The 23,019-nt window shown below is 39.0% G+C and overlaps 1 protein-coding gene across 7 annotated transcripts in view; it reads left to right on the top strand.

Annotated features, from left to right (window-relative positions):
- DTX2 (deltex E3 ubiquitin ligase 2) overlaps nt 1–23,019 on the top strand; it is a 73,247-nt gene that overhangs the window by 25,294 nt on the left and 24,934 nt on the right. For 6 of the 7 annotated variants that reach the window (XM_075195113.1, XM_075195110.1, XM_075195114.1 and 3 more), the window contains exons 4-6: nt 7,747–8,314; nt 16,370–16,428; nt 21,008–21,142. In XM_075195113.1, coding sequence (XP_075051214.1) covers nt 7,747–8,314; nt 16,370–16,428; nt 21,008–21,142 — 762 coding nt within the window. The remainder of the gene's footprint in view (nt 1–7,746; nt 8,315–16,369; nt 16,429–21,007; nt 21,143–23,019) is intronic. The other variant, XM_075195116.1, reaches the window with a different exon arrangement.

The raw sequence follows: 23,019 nt of genomic DNA, 5'->3' as shown, positions 1-23,019 counted from the left end.
ATCGGTCCTAGGGCCATAGAGGCCCAGGAAATGTCCCAGGCTTCAGCAACATTTTGAAATGTATTTTACTCTTCTCCTCCTCCAGCCCACCAGAATGATTTCTGTGACTGAAGGGGGAGGGGGGCGGAGCAATGCCCTGTATTGCAAAGTCACGTGACTAGCTGGATGGTGGCAGCGCACGCTTGTCATTATGTTAAGCGCTCTATTGAGTGCTACCTGGGAAAACCAACAATCTTTTTATCGCAGGGCACTGGACTGGAGGAGACAATGGAAAAAGGATTAGTACTACAGGGTAATATCTTTACTGGGACAGCAAAGCCCTCAAAGATGACTAATAGGCACAGTAATGCTCATTGGTGCCAGAAATGCCTCTGACTGCCCATAAATTGTAATGTCCAATAAGGATGATTCTACTACTACAGTAATGCCCATCAGCAGTGTCCTTCATGGGCATCAATATTTTATGGACCTTATTGCACCTAATGAGCATCTTCCTGGCCAGTAGTAATGCTAATGGACGTTGCTTTAACTGCTGTGCATCTTGCTGGGCATTTTACTGGTTTGCTTATTATGCATTATTTAGCAGGCATCATACTAGGCATTAATTAACCCATAATTTCCATGGCATGCTCCATATTCCAACATGTATAACTATTGCTTTAACTTTCCAGAGGGGTGTCCTTGTACTTTTTTTTTTTTTTTTTCTCTTTAAGTAGGTAATAAATGGATGAGCAAGTTTGCAATAATAGTTTATTTTATTATATCAATAACGAAATAGGGGGTGTGGCCAGCCACTAGAGAGGCGTAACCACACCACCAGAGGGGGTGTGGTAAGCCCACAAAGGACATCTAGCACCAAAGTGTAGTATATAAAGAATGCAGTGCATACATAAAGAGTTCAGACTTGGCCTGTCCCTTACATTGGGCAGAACAGTCGCAAAATATTGGGATTGTCCCACTAGAATCAGAACATTTGACAGACTGTCCTGCTCTCTCTTACCTGTTCTTGTCACTTACACCACCTGTGGCTGCAGGTGTCTTTAGTTGCGGCTTGTCTGGGTCCTGGAATGTTGGGGGCCGTATTTGGGGGGAAAAAGGGTACATTTAGAAAATTCCAACCAGCCCCGGCGTTAAATCAATAGCACCCACGATTACTAATTAGGCCTTCCTCCAGCCCCAACATTAAAATAATAGTATTCCAATTTAATAAATAAACCTATTTCCCTCCCTCCAAACATCCCCAGCAATAAATTAATAGTATTTACATCTTATAAATATACCCCTTTCCCACAACCAGCCATTAAATAATTCAGTCACATTTAATAGAGACCTCATTCTCCCCAAATCACCCCATCTTAAATGAATAGTCCCCACTATTAAATTGGCCCACCATCACCCCACAAACATAATGGCACCCATTAATTAGCCACCACCTACCTCACACACTACAGCCCCCTAAGCCATAACACACACATGTTTAAGTGTGTGTGTGTGTGTGTGTGGCTAGTCAAAAACATGATTCTTGCAGCGAATGCTTTTTCTGAAATATTTTCCCAGTTTTTCATGACTGGTTCCATCTTGCAGATTTCAAACCACTTAATGCTAGGAACTAATGACTTTTAGCCAGACGCTCCCTTGGTCTGTGTGACACTGTCCTCTCTTGGCTGTCCTCATATACCATCTGTATGCTGATGACACACAGAATAAATCTCCTCCCCTAAACTCTCGCCATCTCTCCTCTCTCGTGTATCCAGCTGTCTTTCTGTTATATCTTCTTGTATGTCTTAGTACTTATTTAAACTTAATTTTTCTAAAGATGAACTCCTCTTGATCCCACTCTTGGATCCCCTCACCTCTCCTCTTCATCTCCTCATCCCCTTATCCATTGACAACATTACCCTTTCCTTTGTCCTGCAAGTTTACTGCCTAGCAGTTTATTCTTGAGTCCTCCCTCTATTTCACTCCCCCATTTCAATCCATCTCAAAAAACATGCCATTTCCACCTTCCAAACATCTCCAAGGTCAGACCCTTTCTCATCCAGGATGCAACCAAAACCCTTATTCACTTCTTTGTCATCTCTTGTCTGGACTACTGTAACCTACTTCCTCTCACCTTCCCCTGTCCATCTTCAAAATTACTGCTTGTCTTACTTTTCCTTCCCTCTGCTCTGCATATGCCTCCCTTCTCTACCAGTTGCTGCACTGGCTTCTTTTCCGCTACAGAGTCCAGTTCAAACTTTGTTCTACTTTTATTTAACTATTTCATGGAGTAGCCATTTCACACTGTATTTTGCTGATTTTAGACTACAGATGGGGACATCGGTTAATTCATTTTGTAGAATTGTTGCAGGACTAAGAGCACTTGGACACCAATTTCATGTGCAAAATTTTGTGGTAAAATGAGGAAAATATTTCATGGAATAATTCTTAAAATTAAATTTCTCGCCTCTTCCTTTCTATCATTATGTAGTGGGTGGGGGTTCACACCAAAAAAGCCATTTTAATTTTTAATATTTTTTTTGTTTTCTTTTGACAAAAATATAATGCACCAAAGCTGTCAAGAAAAGATCTGTATGCTTACATATTTTTGCTCTGGGGTTAAGGTGAACTTTAAGGAAAACCTGGTCATGCTGATATAAAATGAATATACCGTAACTTGGTAATATCCGTTCCATTAGTGACACCTTCCATTTATGTTATTAACCAGCAAAACAGAATGATATACAGTGAGATCCTTAAGTCTCATGCTTCATTACTGTGTCCCAAGGGACAGTGTAGGAGGGTTATGTAGCATTTATCTTGTCGTTACAAAACAAAGGATGTACTGTATAACAAGTACAACAGGAATTTGGCCTGCAAAAACAGTATGTGACCATCACAAATTACTATATATGCAGGGGCGGAACAGATCATAGCTGGCCCCCATTGCAAAGCAGTGCACCGGGGCCTATAAATATATATCTATATCTATTAACCCGTGCATGATACTCATGCATTCTAGTCAAATCAAGCTACTTAAGGTCTTAAAAAGGTTCTTGTCATGCATTTGGGCCTAGCCCAGGCCTCCTCAGGGGACGAGCGTTACTTCCCGACGCAAGCGCCCTTTTTAATGTGTGTTCATGAGGTAAAATTACCTCACGAAAATGAGTTTGACCCCTCATCTCGTAAATTTAGCCTTTACTACCCCTCCCACGGGGGGAAGGGGGGATGATGGAAGTTAACTGACTTCACTATTCTAATTTTTTTTGTCAAATAATGTCAGTATACCAAATTTCAGGTCAATTGGATGAGCCCTTTCTGAGAAAATAGTTTTTTACACACACACACTAACACACGCCGCTACACATGTGTGTTCATGAGGTAACATGACCTAAGAATTTAGTAGGTCAGTGTATAACTCCGCCCAGCAGGTGGTGCTGCAGCTTGTTGGTTTTTTTTTTCCACACACAGACTAGCACACGCCACTAGGCTTTTATATTATAGATAGTGATTATATATATATATATATCACTTTTTTTCAGCCATCAGCGTCCCTTCAAATAAACAAAAAAAACTACCCCTTAACTTACCTTTTAATCGGCTTCTTCTCCTCCTCACTTTTCTTCAGAGTCACTGCTGCTGCCTGCTGAATGCTGTTTTAGCGCGGGGAACTCCTCCTTGCTGCGCTCCGCAATGGATGTCGGGCGTGATGACGTCACGCCCGACATTCACTGCGAGTGCCGCACGGAGGAGGAGACCAGGGAGGGAGCCAAATCGCCAGCTGCCCGCAAGGTAAGTATTTTATTTTTTTTGGCAGGATTTTTTTGCCTTTTTAGCCTTAGTCTTGTGGCTGGCCTGGTATCTGCAGCACAATGGGCAGTGAAGAAGAGTTCCTGGCCACAACAGCTACTCGATGGGCGGGACCCCTGAATACTTCCCTTAGGGAAGTTCCCTAAGCCAATAAAAAGCCAGCCTAGCAGTGACTGGCGTGGGCGTGACCATTGCGTGAGTACCGGGAGCTCGAGGTGGTTGAGATAAACTGCTGCATCTCGCAGCGAGATGGTTGGTTTGTTTCCCTGCTCCTGGTCCCAGGAGTCCTGATACCAGGACTGTTCTCCTTGCTGCCCCTGGGGTTTTTGGTTGACAGCGCTGCCTCGGATGGGCGGGCCCCCCTGGGCACCTGCCATTTGTGCCCAATGCAAGAGATGGCCCTGATGCTACTGCCTGCACATATGATGTTCGTACACACATGTTCCTTTACAACTCTCTAGAATATGGCTAACTTTAAAGTGTGAATTTAGAATAAACCATATGGGACTGTATAGTAAATGTGATAGTGTTTATTTAAATATTGCTTATTCAGGTATCTGTTTTGTACTATATGCCTGGTGTGTATGTGACAGGTCTGTTTTATTTTGACATAGTTTCTAACTTTATCCCAGTTGTTCTTTCTTGCAGTTCTCACAGCCAGGGTAATTTCTACCCAGTGTCTTATGTCTGTCTACTGTCCGTCTCTCTTATGTCCTTGTGATATCTTTTTGCTACTTTCTGTGTGAGTCCCTACAGATTTACTCTCGCACTCACCTGTGCTATTTATGCATAACTGCCACATGTATTTATGATTTTGCTTACTGTATTAGTTATGTTTTATCAGTATTTGATTGTTCTGCGCTGTGGAATCTGTGAAGGCTTATAAATAAATAAATAATAACTGTGTAGGGAATAAACACAGTTGTGCAAAAGAGAGAGGAACTTTCTTAGTCTACATGTTAACACCTTCATGACTGTAGGTAGTTTGCATCATAAAAACAACAACAACATTTTTAGGTGTTTTCATTTTGAGGTGGCTTCAGCAGTATACCGGTACCTTTTTTAGATTTCTTAATCTAGCTAGGCAAATTTTATATTCCTTTTTCAGAACATAAAAAAAAAAAAATATTTTAAGCATAGTTTTACACAATTAGTGCCTCTTCAGAAAATGACAGCATCATTATATCATCTAATTCTCCCTAATATGGTGATATAAGATATATGTACTTTTATGCCAGGATTGAGCTAGATACAGATCCAGCTTCGGTAAAGAAACAAAATTGTGATACACTATCACAGTGATCATGTGACAAAGGCCCATGTCAGTTGGTTCCCGGTGATTGCTTCATGACCTGGCCTGATGAGATAAATACAGCGGCAGGGGTTAAAGCCGAGTCACACCAACCAGATTAAGACTGAGGGCATATAAATTACTCCACCACTCAAATACTTGCTAGCAAAATACACTGAAAGAGAACATGTCACCAGGTTCTGTACTCGTTCTATGTGCTTTTATATAGTTCCATGTGCACTGTGCATTTGGCAACAAAAAGGAAGGGGTCCTGAGAGAGAGAGTACAAGATGGAGCACTCCCAGCTGATGGCTTGACTGCATCAATGAATCCACGAAACCACTAAAACTATTGCATCAGTTACCTTTTATTTGTTAAGTGCAGGTTGGAAGATATAGCAAATGTTTGACTGCTTTGGTATTATTTTTGCAGATTTGCACTTTTGAGCAGTGTTCGTAAATAACGTCAGTTTATTGTGCCTTTTAAAGGAACACCAGTTTTTGGAGTGGGGATCATGAACCTCCTCCATCACTAGCTGTTATTCATAACCTCACCATGAAATATTCCATCTTTCTTACACTAGGCTACATAAAGAGGTGTCAAGTTGAGAGATGAGCCCTGGGAATAGTAAGCAGCTTGCCTCAGCTGTTTCACTGAAGAAGCTGAGCAAGCTTGGATGTTAACTAGCGTGAACCATTGCACTAACAACAATTATGGGAAATTCTGCTGCACATCTGCACTTCTGTAATGAGGGTCTAGAACAAAGTGCCAGGAAAATTGTCTGCATGTGTCTTTTTTTTTCTTTTTTTTTTTTATTCGGATTTTACATTTGGGATTCTTAATTAGTTTCAGCATATCTTCTGTCCCTTTTTTTTTTTCCTTCTTCTTTAGTCAGTGCGGTATGAGAAGTGCTGAGGTATAATACTGATTCACCATGAGACCTGTCCACTTAATACCTGCATATCATCCCAAAATGTTAAACATAAACTTAGAGGATATGCTCTAGGCTGCTGCATTTGCACAGGCTTTTTCCAAGTTGTTGCAGTACAAATTTCATTTTGTTTAGGTGGTGTTTATTTTAAAGTATGTGTGTGATTATATAGATATGGATAGATATATACCTTTTTTTTATTTTTTTCCTGATGGTCCAAACCTATAGGCTACATAGCTCAAACAGCATGCAGATTTTCTATCCGAAGCATGTTTTATTAAAAAAAATGCCTTTTTTTTTTTTTTTTTTTTTTTCTGGTTGTTTTGACTAAACCGTTGTAGATTTAGTTGTTTTGAAATCGCCACACATCGCCGCGAGTTTGACATTTGAGCCTCAAACCGTCCTATGGCAAATACGGCAGTTTGCAGTACTAAACTGCCTGTGTTAAGTGGTGGTTTAAAACGCAATAAGGAGCACCAGTCACCTTGGTTATGTCAAATAAAAATTCAACAGATATGGCAGAATACAGTCGGATTCCTGATCATCATTAAAAACCATTTATTTGACATGAAATCAATAAAATATATTATAACTATATTGTTTTTATCGACAAACTTTTTTAACATTGATATCACATAGAATGTGTACACGAATGTATATGATGGGGTTGTCCAAGATGGTTATCTATATGTGATATCAATGTTAAGTAAGTTTGTAGAAAATATAGTTATATGCTTGATTTATTTTATTGGTTTTTTTTTTTTTGTTTTTTTTTATGATTATCAGGAATTTGAGTGTATTTTGCCATATCTGTTTAATTTTTATTTGCTATAACCAAAGCGACTGGCGCTCCTTCTTGTGGTTTTTTTTTATTAGGTTGAATGATATTGGAAGGAGTTGGCACCTCCATCCATAAGGAGCTGGCTCTCACTTGTTTGTTTTTAAACCTAGCGCCTAGTAGATTTGGTTGTAAATCTGGCCCTATCGGTCATTTGCAAAACTATTTTTAAAATGTTTCCTCACAGCACAAATGATGATTTGTCATATATCTATTTCTGTTGACACTATTTTGATGCGCTAGCCAATGTATTGGTTGTAAAAGCAACTGAAAGGGGTGTAAATGTTTGCTGCTTTTGATGGGAGGAGCTAGTCCGACCTGGGCATCCCTAGTTATATGGAGGCTAAATGCGTTTAGTGTGCCTTGTATTACTCAAATGTGCAAAAACAAGATTTTGGGCTGCAGGCTGATATATTTTAATGATCCTTAAGTGGTAGACAGTGCTCATTTTCAGGGCATTCCCCAGTTGGTTGGCCACAGTTTTTTTTGGGTTTTTTTGGTTTTTTTTTCTTCTCACAAAATGACCTGCTCTTTATGGGTGCTCTGATGTCGATAAGCCCATTTGCACTGCATTTTTTTTTTTTAAACTGTAAATTTAGTCTGAGCACTGTGAAAGGGTTTATGAGGGTGTTACTAAGTGTTTTTGCGTATTTTATTTATATTTAATTTTTTTTCAGAATTTAATCTTCTCAGTATTTCAGAACGTTGCATATACCCCAGTAGTTCAATGAGGAAGTAGTTTATTGTGTTTGGGAAATTCTGAGGGTTACTTGCACTTGTTTTAAATCTTGTAGCAGTAATTATGGTGCTATAGACTTTTGTGAACATTATTAAGCCAAAACTGGATTACTTTATTTGCCTGTTTTAACTATTTCATTATGACTCCTTTAACCTCAGGAACCATGCGACCTGTGAGGAAAACACTCTGCTCGCTAGACTCTGCTCCAGCCAAAGGAATTTGTTGGGAGTGGATAAATGATGATGGCTACTGGACAGCATATGAAACACATATTTGTATATTCCTAGAGGAAAACTATTGTAAAAGGAATCCATCTGTAGATCTTGGAAAATTTGGACTTCGCTACCATATTGATTTTATCTCGCTCATTCAGACAAATCAGGTGACTGGTTTTAGCCGGCAAGTTCAGAGGCGTATTGACATTCCTTATCCTATAATTTCAAAGTTGGGACCCGTACATAAAGCCGCCGCATGTGCTTGTCATCAGTGTCTAACAAACAGTAGTACAGGACCTATGCCTGTTCGGTATAGACATTCAATGATTAACTTGTCTACACCCTCCAATTATCCGAACACCAGTCGAACCTCTAACAGCAATGTTGGCTATCTACCATATCCTAAACCATCAATGACTAGTGCCAAGTCAGCACCGAAGCTTAATAGCACATGGCTGCCACCGTCAGCGTCAATGCAATTTCCTGGTCCATCTTCTGCTAATGGAATCAGGTAAATGTATTAATATATTTCATTTTCTACTAATGCCGTTGGCCTTTTATATATGTGTGTGTGTGTGTGTGTGTGTGTATATATATGTGTGTATATATGTGTGTGTGTGTGTATATATATGTGTGTGTATATATGTGTGTATATATGTGTATATATGTATGTGTGTGTGTGTATATATGTGTGTATATATATATATATATATATATATATATATATATATATATATATATATATATATATATATATATATATATATATATATATATATATATATATTAGTATTCACATTTCCATCTTATGTTTAGTGATTTTATTTTGTGGCTGCTACAATAGTTTTAAATACAATAATGTAGCAGTATCTCTAACAAATGCAGTTTTCTTAAAACAGGTGCAATATTTTTTATTACCGTAATTAGAAATTGTTGTCAGTACATATCATTATCATATTCTTGCTTGGTTTCATATGATAAGGTCCACTAAATTAGCAGAGTATGCTTCTGGCAGATGTCATATTAGTAGAAATTTACTGTAAATTCTTAGGCTTAACATAATTGGAAATATATGAATCTATAATATAAATGTCTAGTGGCGTGTGTTAGTCTGTCTGTGTGTGGAAAAAATAAAACCAAGCTGCAGCGCCACCTGCTGGGCGGAGTTATACACTGACCTACTAAATTCTTAGTGTGTGTGGAAAAACAAATTCAGAAAAGGCTGAAATTTGGTATACTAAGATGTTTTTAATTTGTTAATTTAATTTGTTAATTGTTAAAAGTGTTTATAAAGATTTTAAAAATATATATATATATATTTCTTGAAGGAGAAGTGACAGTTGGGAGTGGTTGGTGGTTGCCGGGGGTGACAGTGGGGAGTGGTTGGTGGTTGAGGCCTGGGCTGTGGCCCAAATGCATGACAAGAACCTTTTTAACACCTTAAGTAGCTTGATTTTACTAGAATGCATGAGTATCATGCACGGGTTAACTTGTGTATAATAAACCTTCAAAGATACCATCCAAAATTGATGACAACCAAACACACTCGTCGTCCTCCCCCTACACTAGTGTTTCTCAACTCCTTCAGTTCTTCAATTTCCTCCAACAGGTAATTGTTAGAGGATTTTACTCTGAGAACAGACTGGGTAGATAGTGACCCAGACATAATTAACCTGTCTGCGATTAAAAGAGATCCTTACAACAGGACTTGTTTGGCACTTGAGGATCAGAGTTGAAAAAGATTGCCCTACACAATCCAAAGTAATCATACTTTTATTGATGTGACATAGACTATAAAGCACACATACTAGTTGCCAAGAATGTAAACGCCACTTATTTTGACATTCCTAGCTGTACGTTGCCGTGGAGCGTTGGGTGGACTCACGTGGCTTTGGATTATCTAAATGTGGATGTCCAGTGTAGTGATACAAAAAAAACTTTGGGAGCCGGCGGTGGTGGATGAATACAGGAACAGGATGGTAAATTATTCTTAATACAAATACATAATTATTATAGAATAGTAGTACTTTGAAATAACTCAACAGTTGACAAAAATAAATTATGTGATGTAATACATGAAAGGGGAGATAGGTAGAGGTAAAAAAAATATACATGGCAACGGTGATTAATAATGTAAGAGGTGAAATAATTGATTATAGTTTAAGTGGGTTAGGAGACATTAACTATAGATAACAAGCTTAGAATGAGGTATTAGAGCTAGTAAAATAGTTGTATAGGAGGTTATGGAGCTAGTAAAATAGTTGTATAGGAGTTTGTATAAGCCTATATGGTCTAATGAAGTAATGAAAGTGAAAAGTCAGTAAGAATATTAAAAAATGAAATCCATTTAGAATAGTTATATTCAATAGCTTTTTTTTAAATTGTAGATGACGAATATAAGTGTATAAAAGTAGTATAGTTATTAAGAAGAGATACAATTTGAATAATAAAACAGAATCTAGAAATTATGCTAGAATGGTTTAGCCATAATATAAAAGAATTTTTGTGAATGAAAAATAGATATCCATCTCCCATTTTCTTTTTCATCATATAATTTATTTTTAAGTTTTTTATTTTTAAGCAGCTATTGAGTATTTCTAATTATTACTGCTCTAATATCATTATATATTTATATTCTTAATGACCACTTTTGCCATCCCGCTTCTGTATTCATCCACCACCACAGTCTCCAGACGTTTTTCGCCGCACCTCTTTGAACATCCAGATCTGAGAAATCCAAAGCCAAGTCACTCCACCCAGCGCTCCACGGCAAAGGGCTGCCAAGTATAACTTTATTCTACTTTACCTAGGTGGAAGAAACTGTTTGTAGCACACATAATACTTCCACACTAGAAGAACCCTTTAGACTGTTTGGACATTTGCCTTGATAAAAATGTGCTCTTTTAAAAAACTTTTTCCTTACATTTTGCAATCCCTTCACTGATGCCTGAGACAACTGCCATGCTTTGCCTCATTATAAGAATGCACGTCTAGACCACTAAACATTACTAGGGTCATTTGCAGACATGCAAAAGAGCAGTGCAAATGCTTTTTGGTGATAAGTGTTATGCAAATGTGCACACAAGGCCAAGCGCATGGATTTGCAGACCGAAATGCGTGGGGTCAAACGATTACACCGTCTGGAGGAATTGGGTTAAGTGCCAGTTAGACAGATAGGTGTGTCTACTTTTGCATGCAAGTTAAAAAAACAAGATTCCGTTTTCTGGCAGGTAGAGAAGGTACGTGTAGAGAGCCATTCCCTGGTTTACCAGTAGGTAAACACACCTTTCCACTCAACAGAAGGACTTAAGTTCTCCAGATGGTCAGAGGTACGGAAAACTCAACCTCCAAGCCCGAAAGCTAATTTCTAACTGTTTTGACCAACATAATAAGACGCTTGAACTACACAGGTCACCTCACGCTTATGATTCATTTAAGATCTCAGGGTGGTATAGGAGAAAAACTGAAATGTTTACATGGATGTAGGGAGTGGTCCTAAAGTGGACGTAGGTTAAACTTTAAGGTTGCGTTTCCACCTTGTAGATCTGAAAATATAGGTGCAGATTGATTTTAGGGGTTCTTTCCACAGATTAGGAAATGCCTGATCAGTAGGGGCACTTGCACAAATAAACTGTTGGGTCTCCTTCTTTACACAGTGATCGTAAATGAGCTAAAGCATCTATATTACACCTTTTACTAGTTGCTTCTTCATAAACATGGCATAAACCTCAATATTCTATGATGTTAACTTTAATTTTTGTACTAGTTCATCTTTGCAATTTTAGCTTTTCTATTTTCAGACTGGTGCTCTGTTTTTGTTTCGTATTTACTAGAGATGGGCGGCCTCGGTTCCCTGAGAACCGAACCCACCCGAACTTTGGGTATCTGAGTGCCGAGTAATCTCCCGCCCGCTCGGAATCCAAATCGAGGCCGAATGTCATCGTGACGTCGTCTTATCTTGGGGCTAGGTTCTCGCGATACTTGAAGATTATAAATACACGCCTCCACAGCAATCCATCGCCATTTGACAGAGGGAGAGAGCAGGGTGTAGTCACAGGCTGATTAGAGCAGGGACAGAGAATACAATATTCTGATTCCAATTGTGCTAACAAAAATCGCTAGAGAGGAGGATAGCGGAGTTGTTTTTTTGTTTTTGTTTTTTTTTCAATATTTGGCACTCAAAGTGCTTTTTGGGTGTCCCCCATTATTTTGCCTAAATATTTCTGGCTGTCAAAATTACTATCTGTCAGCAGTATCTTACCAAATAATTTTTAGCACTCCTCCGTACTTTTGGGGCTCAGAATGGATTCAAAGCAGTCCACATATGATCATAATGAGAAACCAGGTTCTGTCACCAGTCCTGATAATGTTCCCAGTACGTCATCTGGGCAAGGCGATGTCAAACAGAGTGTTTCGAAATCAGTCCAAAAAACAAAAACAAAAAAAATGTACTGTGTTGAACCTAAAAAGAAGTGTTACTGAGCAAAAGTTAAGTGCCGATAAAAAAAAAAATTTGCCAACATGCCATTCTACACACGCAGTGGCAAAGAGAGAATGAGGCCTTCACCTTTGGCTATTAGTGACAGATCCCAAAAAGTTACTGAGCCTACAATTGGTGCACAACTACTGTTACTCATCAAAGCCGAGCTGCAAGATAACAGTAAGGCATTAGAGGATAATGTTTGCTCTGATTCACAAATGACACCAATCCCTGTGGAGAGTCCATCCAACAGTGTGATGTCTAATCATGAGCATTCTGCTGATGTGTGCCTTAATAGCCCGAGTGTAGCCGGTGATGCACAAAATGAGGATGCCACTTTGGAATTAGAAGAGGATGAGGGGGAGATTTGTGTAGGTGGCGAGGGCGCTGATGAGGATGAGGTTGTTTGTGTAAGTCCTGCACCAGTGGCAGCAGTTCTGGCACGTGACAAGAAAAAGGCCATTGTCATGCCTGGGCATAAAACAAAACAATCCACTTATGTGTGGAATTGTTTCTACCCAAATCCAGACAACAATTGTATAGCCATTTGTAGTGTATGTCAAGCCACAGTCAGTCGAGGGAGGGACCTTAACCATCTTGGAACCTCGTCTATGTTACGCCATTTAACGAGAGTTCATGGCAAAGTGTTGGGAAAAGCTGAAAGTTCTTCCCAAAAAATTACAAGAACTCCATCATCAGCTAAGACCCTCCGCTCACCGACATTCCGACGGCTACAAAATACACCCAACACACCATCCTCATCAATATCCTCAGTAGCACTCTGAGTTAGCCCGGCATCCCACTTATTAAGGTTGGATTACTCCTGCACTATTATTGATTCCTCTGAAGAAAGCATTAGTCTCACTGCTGCTGCTGCTGTTGCTGCTGCTGGGGGTGAATCGTCAGCCCAGAGGCAGGTCAAGAAAATGAGCAGTCTTACATTTCAGCAATTAACTGTAAAACAATCATTTGCTAGGGGAAGCAAATATGACAGCAGTCACCCGGTCGCCAAGTGAATCACAGACGCCATGGCTGCATTGTTAGTGTTAGATCTGCGTCCAATCTCCACAATAAACGCAGCTGGTTTTTCACAGTTTATTGAGGTTTTGTGTCTGCGTTACAGAATTCCATCGCGACACCATTTCTCCCGTAAAGCTATTCCACAACTATACCAAAAAGTGTGTAAAAATGTAGAGATTGCGCTGAAAAATGCCATTCTGCCCACTGTCCACTTAACCACAGATATGTGGACAAGTGGAAGTGGCCAAACCAAAGACTATATGACTGTGACAGCTCACTGGGTTGGTCATTCACCTTCACCAGCAGGAACAGCAGCAGCATTTACACCACTACGTAACATTTGTCACAGGCAGGCCACTCTTTGTATCACCGACTTCATTAACGGGCATACAGCTGACCATTTGTTACGCATACTAAGAGATGTGATTGATACATGGCTTATACCACTTGGACTCTTCCCAGGGTATGTCATTTCTGATAACGCCAACAATATAGTGCGAGCATTACAGCTGGGTGATTTCCAACACATTCCCTGTTTTGCTCACACCATCAACTTGGTGGTGCAGAGCTTCCTACGAAATAACCGTGAGGTGCAGGAGATGCTTTCTGTGGCCCGTAAAATTTCAGGCATTCAGCCACAGCATGTAGGATATTACAGCAGCTCCAAGAGCAGTTTAACTTGCCCTGCCACCAACTTAAGCAAGAGGTGGTAACTAGATGGAATTCCACCCTGTACATGCTTCAGAGGATGGAGGAACAGCGCAAAGCCATCCAAGCGTATTCCACAAGCCATGACATTGGGAAAGGAGGGGGGATGTATTTCACTCTTGCACAGTGGGGAATCCTTTCAGTGCTGTGCAAGGTTCTGAAACCATTTGAAGTTGTGACGTGTGAGGCGAGTGCAGACTCTGCTAGTTTGAGCCAAGTCATTCCTTTAATTAGACTATTGGAAAAGCAGCTTGAGAAAATGAAGGAGGAGCTGAAAGCAAGCAATTCAGCAAAGTATGTTGGCCTTGTCGATCAAGTACTTCATTCGCTTCACAATGATCCTCGAGTTATTAAGATCTTGAACTCGGATCAGTACGTTTTGGCCACTGTGCTTGATCCAAGGTTTAAGACCTACATTGAGTCTTTGCTTCAAAATGAGCGAGATGTGAACTTTTGCAAGGAGCTATTACTCAGCAAGTTGGCCGCTGAACTGGGCCTCGGCTTGACGACGTATCCTCCTTCACTTTTTCAAGCTGTTGCTGCTTGTAAAAAATTAAATTTCCCATAAAAAGAAGCAGGGAAGACGCAGGGGGCAGACCAGAACAGTTTAACATCTGGGCTGGTTTGAAGGATTTTTCACAAAAATGTCACTTTGCCCATAACTCCATCCAATACAAGTATAAACATTGAAAGGGTGGTGGAGGATTACTTTCAAGAGGTAGTTGATATGGAAATGTCAGACAGTCCCTTTCCTTACTGGGAAGAAAAGCAGGCCATTTGGAAACCCATGTACAAACTTGCTTTGCAATACCTAAGCTTTCCACCCTCCAGTGTGTACTCTGAACGAGTGTTCAGCACAGCAGGGAACTTAGTCAGTGATCGCCGTAGAAGGTTACTTCCCAAAAATGTGGAGAAAATGATGTTTATAAAAATGAACTACATCTTCCACGAGGAAGGCCTTCACCATCCAAGACATCCAAGCACTGACTGTTCTCTAATGGCGGATTCAAGCGGCGATGAATTGATAGTCTGTGATGATGACGTACACACTGATGAAGGTGAGGATGAAGCTGAAGATGAGAACATCTTTTTAAAACTTTCTATTTAAGTGTAGGGTGCAATCTACCCCCAAAGAGGAAAGGGACTTGTGGCATTTCCATATCACGTACCGTCTTGAAAGGCTGCTGTTTGGGCAATTTCTCCTTAAGGGTAAGGTGTCCTAGACGGAGTGACCCCAAACTGGCTTTGTCCATTTCAATTAATATTGTACAGTCTATAACGGCTGAATTTTTTGGTTTTTTAAACAAGTGGAGGGCGGCCTATAGAGACAGAAAGCAAACTGCCTTTTTCCATTTCTTTACATATTTAACTATAAGTGTAGGGTGTAATTTACATCCAAAGACGATGGCGGCATTGCCAATATGCATAGATTGAGAATAAATGAAGGCCTACCTACCAGGAATTAAACAGTTTTTTTGATAATTTATTAGCTTTACAATTAGATTACTTATCTCTAAAACAGTTGGAGCACTAAATTGGGTTATTTTAGGCCCAAAAACATTGATTTTTCCAACAAAATAGCAAAACAAAACCATACAAAACCAAAACATGCAATGGCGGTTTTGCAAAACCAAAACACGACGGTAATCCAGATCCAAAACCGAATACAAAACCAAAACATGGGGGTCAGTGACCATCTCTAGTATTTACTGAGGGTTTATTATTATAAATAGCTATAACCATAGAGCAGCCCTATTCTCTCATGTATTTGCTATGAAAACCTTTTTAATAGCATGGTTTTATGATATAAATTGTTTTATCTTTCCAATATGCTCTTTTATGTGGTGGATTCTGGTTAGACCACTATTACTAGGTTCTCTATTGGAATTGTATGTATACATTGCATAGTGCTTTATATACTATTGCTTACTATGATAAATGCTCAACTTAGCTTTCAAGTCGAGCTGCATCCTGCGCTATGCTGTCTAGAGGACTAGCTTCCTCAGTGCAACTCCTTTGTGTCATTAGCAAGGAAGAGCCAGGGGAGTTGTGACATTAGAGGAGGCTGCACATGAGGGAATAGTGTAAATGTTTATGAAATTATATATGAAATGTGACCTATTATATTAATTAAACCACTAAATCTTGAATCAAAGCTTTATATTTTATTTGTTTGTTTGTGGTGTTTAAACTGCAAAACTCAACCCATGCCAGTAAAACATTGATATGTCGTTCTGAAATTGGTGATGTCATTCCCTAAAATAAACATACATATTTGATCAAGACCATAATGCACCAATCTATCGTGGTATATTTTATTTTCCTGTGGTTTTTATTTTGTTTTTATTGTCTTTTAAGCATACCATCAGTTCCAGTACAGATGCAGAAGAGCAGTTCTACAAAACAGGCTCTTGCCGGTAAGATATGGTTTGTACAAAGGTATAAGTTTAGGGGAGAATTTGTATTTATTTTTAAGATATAATTCTTCATCCATCTATGAAATTTGCTTCTCTGAAACACACACTTCTGGGTTAATACTATTTTTTCTCTTTTCTACCTCTCCGTGTTTTGCCCTTTGCAATGTACCTCTTCCTTGTGCAATGTGTAAATGTGATAACAATCAGGAATTATTGTTTAGCTGCTATTTCTGTACATACCAGGAAACTATGAACAGGTGTATTCTTCCATGGACTCTGTTATAGATCACAAAAGAATTTATAGGACCAAAAGGACTTCTTTGCACCCAGTGTGCTTTAAATACGAAAAAAAGTCATCTGATATTAGTGTTGGTAAATCTACCAACCTCCCTGTACAAGGATGCTGAAAAACACCAAAGACAAAACTTTTTTTGTGTCCTTACTTTTTACAGTGCATTCAAACCCTCCCTGCAGCATAGGGTGCAAAGTACCTCAACCCCATCAAACACCTTTTGCGATAAATTGGAAAATGGACTGCGAGCCAGACCTTGCTGCCCAACCTCATTAATGGTCTCGTGACTGAATGGATGTGGGTCCCTGCAGCCAAGTTCAAAAATCTAGTGAAAAGCCTTCCCTGAAGAATGGAGGCTGTTGGAGCAGCAAAGGGGGGGGACCAACTCTGTTAATAAGCATAGTTTTGGAATGAGATCTAGGGCTAGATTTACTGAGCTGCGGGTTTGAAAAAGTGGGGGTGTTGCCTATAGCAACCAATCAGATTCTAGCTGTCATTTTGTAGAAGGTACTAAATAAATGAAAGCTAGAATCTGATTGGTTGCTATAGGCAACATCCCCACTTTTTCAAACCCGCAGCTTAGTAAATCTAGCCCCTAGTATATGTTTCATCAATATAAGTTTTCTGAATGCAGCAATATTCATAAAGAGAATGTTCATGTGCGCTGTGAAGGACATCGAATAGCATTATCTCAAGCATGGAGACAGGAAGTCTAGCTCTATCTGCTCATTATTGCTTTATTGATGATCTATCTTATTTTTTTCTTTTTTTTTTTTATAATAAGTATATTTAAAGTATATAAGTATATTGTACCTTCTAGTGCTTTACTGACTCTTCAAGCTCTTTTTCTTTGTTCCTAACCAAAATAGTTTCTAGCTAAAGTAATACTCATGAATACTGATCTCTTGCTTTTTTGCTAGTGCATGGCTGTATTTTTTTTATTTCCTTTATTCCTTCATCTATATAAGCCTTCAATATCCTTTAAATATGTTTTTTTTTTGTATATTTTTATTAACTGAACATGTTTATGAAAACAAAGAGAAATTTAGTAATTGTTTTACATACCTTACTCTCTGTTCTAATCATCATATATATTTCGAACAGCTTGCATATTTCACATCATAGATATAGATCATGGTTTCAAGTCAAGCCCATTGTCTTGTTCTATTAAAAGCCTGAGGTGCAGAACAGTGGTGTCAGTCGAGATATCAAAGTACCCATTTACTCACATTTTGGTGGCAGCTAGGGATCTCTCACTGATGGGAGATACCATATTAGATTAAAATATATGGAGTTGAGAGCTAGGCTGAGATGGTATACAAGTCACTGAAGAAAATTCATCTGCGTGAAGTGTGCCAGACTTGCGGTATAGAGACAACGGCAGCTGAGACCCAAACTGTTCTGATCGGGAAGTTGGTCCGCTGGAACCTAGAGAATCCTCAGATGGAGGATGACCATTTATGAGGATGAGGAAGCAGTACCCAGTCAAGCATCGGTTTTCAAGTGTACTCCAACTGCTGGGGCTGTTGAGGGAACTCCAGTGCAACGCCGTGAGTTTCTTGATAAACTGGGGGAGTGGGCATCCCTCCATTAGAGCGGCAGTGTTGCAGGCAATTCTGAGGTTCCCTGTATTTCCCCCAGCACCAGTTAATCCTGTGATGCAGTCACCCAGAGTACGGTATAAAGATGTGTGCCCACATTTAATATGGTTGGGGGATGATGGTCAGGAACACCCTGTGGAATACCTCTCCCACAAGTTACTACTAGCCTGGGAGATGGCTTATTCCACAATTGAGAAGGTTAACTGACTTAAATATTTATGAAGTGTATTTTCAAATTCTGTTTTCATGGTCCACCCCTCAGTTTGTCTGATGTCATTCTCTTTCAAATCCATAGGGTGAAAAATATTGTTTTTCCCCTTGGTTTCCATAGCTGTGTATGTATTATAGTCATCACCCAAATGCCTTCTATAGACACTTTTTTTTATAAGAATGACATATGTAAACTGATATACTCCATTAAAAAATATTTACTGAGGTGGATAAAAGTAAAAAACGTCAAAGATTAATTATATTTTCACATATTTGACCCCTTTTTGATGCTGAAGCTCATCTCTGGGCTGAACCTATTTTTGGAGCTTTTTGGGCTGGTCACATTTCAACAAAATCAGGATTTTACACACAGGTTTCCATAATGAAATCTTGCTTGTAAATAATGCTTTCTTTCTTTTTTTTTTCCTTGCTCGTTTACACTGTATTGAATGGAATGCAGAATATGTGTAGGAATAAAGAACAAGGCATACAATTTAACAAACTCCCACATCAGATGAAAGTACCCCTGAGTTTATTGAAGCCAGGATGTGGGAAGAACTGAGCATTATTATTACCCCATCTCTGGGCAACTTGACACTTTCAGTAATATAAGGTGTTGTTGTCTGGTGATCACATGTAGTCATCAAATAGCAACTACTAAGGGGCTACATAGTTTGAAATGGGGGAATGTAATTATTTCGAACCTCTTTTCCAGGCCCCCACCAACAGGAAATACCAGTGGGAGATGGTCAAGTATAATTTTTACTACTTTGAACCCCTTCAGTGGGACTCGTCCTTGGTCCTACAGGGCCCATTTTTTGTTTTTAACAAATATAAACAAGTTTTTATCCTTTTTGTAACATTTTTTTCAATATGTTGTCCTTTTAACTGTGTACATTTACAAAACCAGTCTGTGTGGCAGATTTATGGATGGCTACCACTGGGGGAAAAAAAACCCAATCTGTCTCCTATATGGAAGCATTGGTATCTACTTGTTCCCTGGTAGTGATATATGATCACGTAACGGCAAGAAAGGGAGGGGGTGTGTGCCGGCTGTAAATAGGGGCATTCCAATGCTACTCTACTCAACGTGTTATGTAATATGACTTTGGTTGCCTTGTTTATCTCATGGCAGTGCGCAAACTGTAAATCATTAATAGTAGCTTGAATCACAATTAAGGAAAATGAACAAACCATCGTACAGGTAACTAGAGGGATTAATGTTAAATAAGCACATCACTTTGTATTATTATTCATAAGTTTTATTTCAATTTAGCTGTATTTTTCTGCGGTTTTTTGTTTGGTTTTTAGACACCACATGTTCCTTTTTAATGCAATAGTTTCCCCTTTAATTGCTAACTAACATATCTGCTTTTAGCTTATGATTATTTTATTTTACAGGCATTCTTACCACCCCATCCATCTCTGGACAACACTTTCTGTAAAATAAGGTGTTATAAATGCAATTTCTTAAAAAGTAAATTCGGGTTATATAGGCTATTTTCTTCATTGTATTTCACTTTAAAAAGTTGGAAAATAATTGACTAGGTTTTTTTGGGGTGTTTTTGAATTAGAAGTAAAATATTTTTATTAATGGTCACAGTCTAATTGTTCAGTGTATAGGTTACATAGGTTGAACGTGTACATATGTTTTCAGTCCTCCTTTGCTTGCAAAACATATTATTACTGTCAATGATTTGTAGGGCACCATAGTGCCAGATAGTGTAGAAAGCAAGAACATACAAGGTAGACAGAAAAAAATGCAGACATGAAAACAAAGGATAGGGTGTGCTCTGCTTGTGAAAGCTTACAATTTTTGCACCAGTGTAAGTACTCAATGAGATGAGTTTTTTCAGTGAACATTTTAAAGATTTCAAGGCTGGGGGAGAGTGTAATTGCGCATGGTAGGGAATTCCAAGTTCATAGAGGTTCGAAAAAAGTCTTGTAGGCGGAATTGAGAGGGACTATTCGAGGCTAGGCACAGGTCCAAGGTAGATATAAAAGGGCAAAAGGGAAAGTATTTAGAGATGACATTTGAGATGTATGAAGGGATGGTTCTATTGAGGGACTTGGTGAAGGTAAATAATTGGAATTAGGAGGACATGGGGAAAAGGTGTAGTGGTTTGCAAAGTGCTGTTACAGATGTGAATCGGTGACAGAGACAGGTCAGTATTGCTGTAGCATTTAGGGCGATTTGAAGTAGGAATGGATGGGTAAGGGGAATGTCGAACAGGAGGAGGTTACAATATGGCAAAATGCCAACAAAATGCATGTTGATCTTTTAAGTAGTAATGCAACGCTTCACTTTTTTTTTTTTTGTTTTTTTTGTTTTATCCATCTGCTTTTGCGTTCAACAGTGTTTTTGTTCTATATTTTCATAATTTTATTTAGAATTTGTTTCATTTATTTTTATTACTTTTGTTTCCCACCCTCCCCCATTGTTTCCTTTTTGCATGTGGATTTCATGTACACCTAGGTATGGCGGCTATACTGATGTCTGCGGCTGGGCTCCCCATACGTCTTACCTCTGCACCTTCACCTTCCAACCCACAGGTGGCCAGTAAACGTGATAAAAACTCAGTTAGGAGATTGAGGAAATTGCCAAAGAAAGGTAGTTTTGTCAACCCTCACACCCTTTTTAATAACTTTTTTTTTTTTCTTTTTTAGTTGCCTTAAAATGAATTCGTACTACACCACCCAAAATAATATCCTTGTTTTCTACTTTTTAAGAGGTGTGTTTTTTTGTTTAAGTAATTAAATTTACAAATTCAACTATATGGTATCTTAGTTATAATGTTTTTTGTTTTTTTTTGTTGTTTTTTTTTACCAGTAATAAAATGTTAGGCATTCAAATTTATTTTGTAATTTGCTGCATTTGCCTTCTATTTATATCTTTAAAACCCCAGCATCACCACCTTCCCCTCAATAGCTGCTTTCTCTTGTTGTTGTTTCCACTCTTCTTCTTTGGTGGCTAAATAGATAAGCTAACCTTCAAATCCACTTACTGCAGCCCTTCTGAGCACTTGGCTCAATCTGGTTGCAACATAGTGTTTTGTACCAGAGTTCTCTTAAAGTACAGGCAGCAGCAAATTCTGTGTTTTAATAGAGGTGAAAAGTGAATGTCCTTCTTTTACTTAATAAAACTAGTAAGTTCCTGAACTGAGGCGTCAGTGAGCATTATTATTATGATCGTAGGTTTGCTACAGTGCTCTGCAGTGCCGTGCAGTAGGGAAAACAGTATATACATAAAACATGAACATGCAAGGTAGACAAAATAAATGCAGACATGAAAACAAAAGGGTATGAAGGACCCTGGTCATTAGAGAGTTTACATTCTAAGTGGAAGAGAGCACAGCTGAAACGAGGAGCAGCTCACAGTGGAGATTGGGACAGTTGTGAAGGCGCATTAGTGTTATCTGGATAAGGCCATCTCTATAAAGGAGATGGGTTTTCAAAGAGCGTCTAAAGATTTGAAGGCTCTTGGAAAGTCTGAGCGTGGTAGGGGATTCCATAAATGGGGACCAGCACAGGAGAAGTCTTGTAGGCGAGAGTGAGAGGTGGTTACCAGAGACGAGACAAGGTGCAGGTCAGTATAGACTGTATTTCTTGTTTCTCATATGGATGAATGCATCACTATTTTGCTGTCACCTTTAACAGCTTTCACCTTCCAAAGCCATTTGTACAAACTCCCTTGAGTACAAGCCCTTAGGTGTCAGTTTGATTGCTGGTGGGAAAGTGCAAGCTTTTCGTATATTTTGTGAGATTTAATTACCTACAGTCAGTGCAGCATTAATGTTTAATAATTTGTCATGCATTCCAAATCCAAAACAACAAAAACGCCTTGCGTTTGTTTTGTTTGTTTTGGTTTGTTTTGTTTTTTTGTTTGTTTTGTGTTTTGTTTTTAATGACCTCAGCTAAGGGAGACATGGAAGATCATTTTGAGATGAGATTCAGGATGTATGAAGGGATAGAGTTGCTAAGGACTCTATAGATTTGCAAAGAGGTGCTGCAGATGTGGGGTGGCGAGAGAGGAAGATCAGTCTTGCTGCAGCATATAAAATGGATTAAAGCAGGGATAGATGGTGAGAGGAATACCAGATAGATGCAGTTTCAGTAGTAAAGCTAGGAGATTAGTTGATTGTATTGGTAGCATCCCGTGTAAGAAAAGGGCATATTTTGGCAATATATCTAAGGGGGAGACGACAGGACTTGGAGAGAGATTGGATGTGAGCAATAAAGCAAAGGGTGGAGTCAAGTGTAACACAAAGTGCAGTGGGCTTGGGAGACTGAGGAGATTGTAGTGTTATTGCCAGAGAGTGGCACTGGAGGTCGAAAGAGCAAGTTCGTTCTCCAAAAGAAAAGTTGTACAGTGAGAAAACAATGCCAAGAACAAAGTCCTGAGGGAACTCAACATGTAGAGCAAGTGGAGGGGTTGCCAGAGATTGAGACAGTAAATGAGTGGTTTATTGTGAATCCAATGGAATGAAG

The sequence above is a fragment of the Mixophyes fleayi genome, chromosome 2 (assembly GCF_038048845.1).
Source record: "Mixophyes fleayi isolate aMixFle1 chromosome 2, aMixFle1.hap1, whole genome shotgun sequence".
Taxonomy (NCBI): Eukaryota; Metazoa; Chordata; class Amphibia; order Anura; family Limnodynastidae; genus Mixophyes; species Mixophyes fleayi.
Note: the sequence above shows the minus strand (reverse complement) of the source record. Positions and strands in the feature narration are given on the sequence as shown.